The 2045-nt window shown below is 57.1% G+C and overlaps 1 protein-coding gene across 1 annotated transcript; it reads left to right on the top strand.

Moving 5' to 3' along the window:
* Window positions 1-640: 640 nt before the first annotated feature.
* On the top strand, window positions 641-1812 carry RPS20 (ribosomal protein S20). The gene is made up of 4 exons (XM_006769067.2): window positions 641-697; window positions 833-932; window positions 1219-1292; window positions 1593-1812. Exons 1-4 carry the CDS (start codon window positions 677-679, stop codon window positions 1773-1775), a joined length of 378 nt encoding a protein of 125 aa, XP_006769130.1. The 5' UTR covers window positions 641-676; the 3' UTR covers window positions 1776-1812.
* Window positions 1813-2045: the final 233 nt, after the last annotated feature.

A 2045-nucleotide genomic window follows, 5' to 3' on the forward strand; every position in this document is an offset into this window, starting at 1 on the left:
GGCCAAAGGATATTTCAGGCTATGAAAATAACTACCTATTAATTTTTAAAAATAGCATGCCCAGGTTATGGGAAGCATTTTTCCTAATCCCCATGTGAGTTAAACTCAGAAAACTTACCCACTTAGAGAATGAGTGACTCGGTTTGCATGGGAAGCAAATTTTGCACTGTCAAAACACAGAATCATTTCGCCGGAGGTAAGTTCTCCAGAAAGAAGTTTCTCAGGTTTTAGGGCAGGTCGTATTTTCCTTGTCCTAGTACTGCGCTGGCGCTGGGGCGGGGGGCCATCTTCAGGGGCTCAGACTCCGCCAGGCCGACAGGGGGCGCCCGAGTCCGCGCTTTTCCCGCCAACCCCTGCGGCGCTCCAGCCCCGACTCGCGCAGCAGCCTCTAGAGCCACCAGCGCCAACGGGGCCATTCCTCTTCCGGGGCACCGCGCAGAGACGTGCGGGACCCGGAAGCAGACCCGAGCGCAGCTATATAAGCGCCGCGCGCGCTGCACGCCTTTCTCTTTGAGGAAGACGTGGTTGCAGGAACGCAGCTCCGTCCCGCCCGCTCCTGACTCACCGCTGTTCGCTCTCGCCGAGGAACAAGTCAGTCAGGAAAAATATATTTATCACAACAACTAATACTTTTTTGCGGGACTCGGGCCCGCGCCTCGCTCGCTCCTGGGGACGGATGCCGGGCTGGGGGGAGGCGGTGAGTAGACGAGACTCACTAGTCCCGGTGCTCCCGGCAATGGCGGAGGAGCCCGGGAGGCTTGTGCTGACGCTCGTCCCCAGGAGCGGCAGACTTGACAAAGTTCCTCTGCTGTTCTTCTCCCTCGGGCCATAGGCGTTTAAAGACACCGGGAAGACGCCCGTGGAGCCGGAGGTGGCGATTCACCGGATCAGGATCACGCTGACCAGCCGCAACGTCAAGTCCCTGGAGAAGGGTCGGTAGCTTCCGGGGGAGACATGGGGCCGGGAGGGTCAGAAGGGTAATTTGTTCTGTGCAAGATGGACCCGGAAGGAAGCTGACCGAGTCGCTTGCCTTTGAGCAGACAAAAGGTTTTAGAGATTTTATTTTCACCGTGTCTTGCACCCGCGGTTGGCTATGAGGAGACGGTTGCTCGTTGAGTGGCGGTGATAGTTCTGTACGCTATTCTGAGCCGGCGGCGGGCAGCGTTTCCCGGGCGGCCTGGCCGTTTGGAAGGAGCTGAAGGGTGTGCTTTCCCCTAGTGTGCGCGGACTTGATCAGAGGCGCCAAGGAGAAGAACCTCAAGGTGAAGGGGCCCGTGCGGATGCCGACCAAGGTGCGTGAAGCGAGGCGAATCGCTGGGCTGCCGACGAGGGTGGCTGTGGGGGGCCGGGTCTGGCTTGGGATGCGGGGCTGGCTGCCCGGAGCTTCCTCTGCAGGTGGGGGGTGGGGGGCTCCTGGCTGCTGTTGCTGGGCGTGGGGGTGCTGCGGGGAACTGGCTCCTGTGAACTGAAAGCATCTGGAACCTGCTATGTGGGGAGACGGGAGCCTAAGGGGGAGCCCTTCAGCGTAGCTTCCAGGTGCCCCGGCCATGAGCATAAACGCCTGGCTTCCTTCCTTCCCTCCCTCCCTGCAGACGCTGAGAATCACCACAAGGAAGACGCCCTGCGGGGAGGGGTCCAAGACCTGGGACCGGTTCCAGATGCGGATCCACAAGCGGCTCATCGACCTGCACAGCCCCTCCGAGATCGTCAAGCAGATCACGTCCATCAGCATTGAGCCGGGGGTGGAGGTCGAGGTCACCATTGCAGATGCGTAAATCAGGCTTTTTAATAAATTGGCTATCTGTTGTTTAAGCTTTGCTGACTTTTATTCGTGGTAGTGGCAGATCTTAGGGATATCGGTTTGTAGTGTAAAAGGTTTCTGGCATGATTCTGAAGTGCACAGTGGATGTGATGTGAGCTTCCGTATATGACTCTAAAATGATTGGTAGGAATGACATCCATAGTTGTAAGAGGACTTACTCGTTTTAATTCTGGCTAGAGACCTGAGAACGTTGGCATAAACAGCTTTGTAAAAGTGTAGGAAT

The sequence above is a fragment of the Myotis davidii genome, unplaced genomic scaffold (assembly GCF_000327345.1).
Source record: "Myotis davidii unplaced genomic scaffold, ASM32734v1 scaffold1, whole genome shotgun sequence".
NCBI classification, from domain to species: domain Eukaryota; kingdom Metazoa; phylum Chordata; class Mammalia; order Chiroptera; family Vespertilionidae; genus Myotis; species Myotis davidii.

What these genes read in the sequence shown, in the direction of transcription:
- RPS20 (XM_006769067.2), top strand. Translation starts at nt 677, where the DNA reads ATGCCGGGCTGGGGGGAGGCG. An exon ending in TGCCGGGCTGGGGGGAGGCG is followed by an intron (nt 698 to 832) that starts GTGAGTAGACGA and finishes CTCGGGCCATAG; the next exon opens with GCGTTTAAAGACACCGGGAA. An exon ending in CCGTGCGGATGCCGACCAAG is followed by an intron (nt 1,293 to 1,592) that starts GTGCGTGAAGCG and finishes CCCTCCCTGCAG; the next exon opens with ACGCTGAGAATCACCACAAG.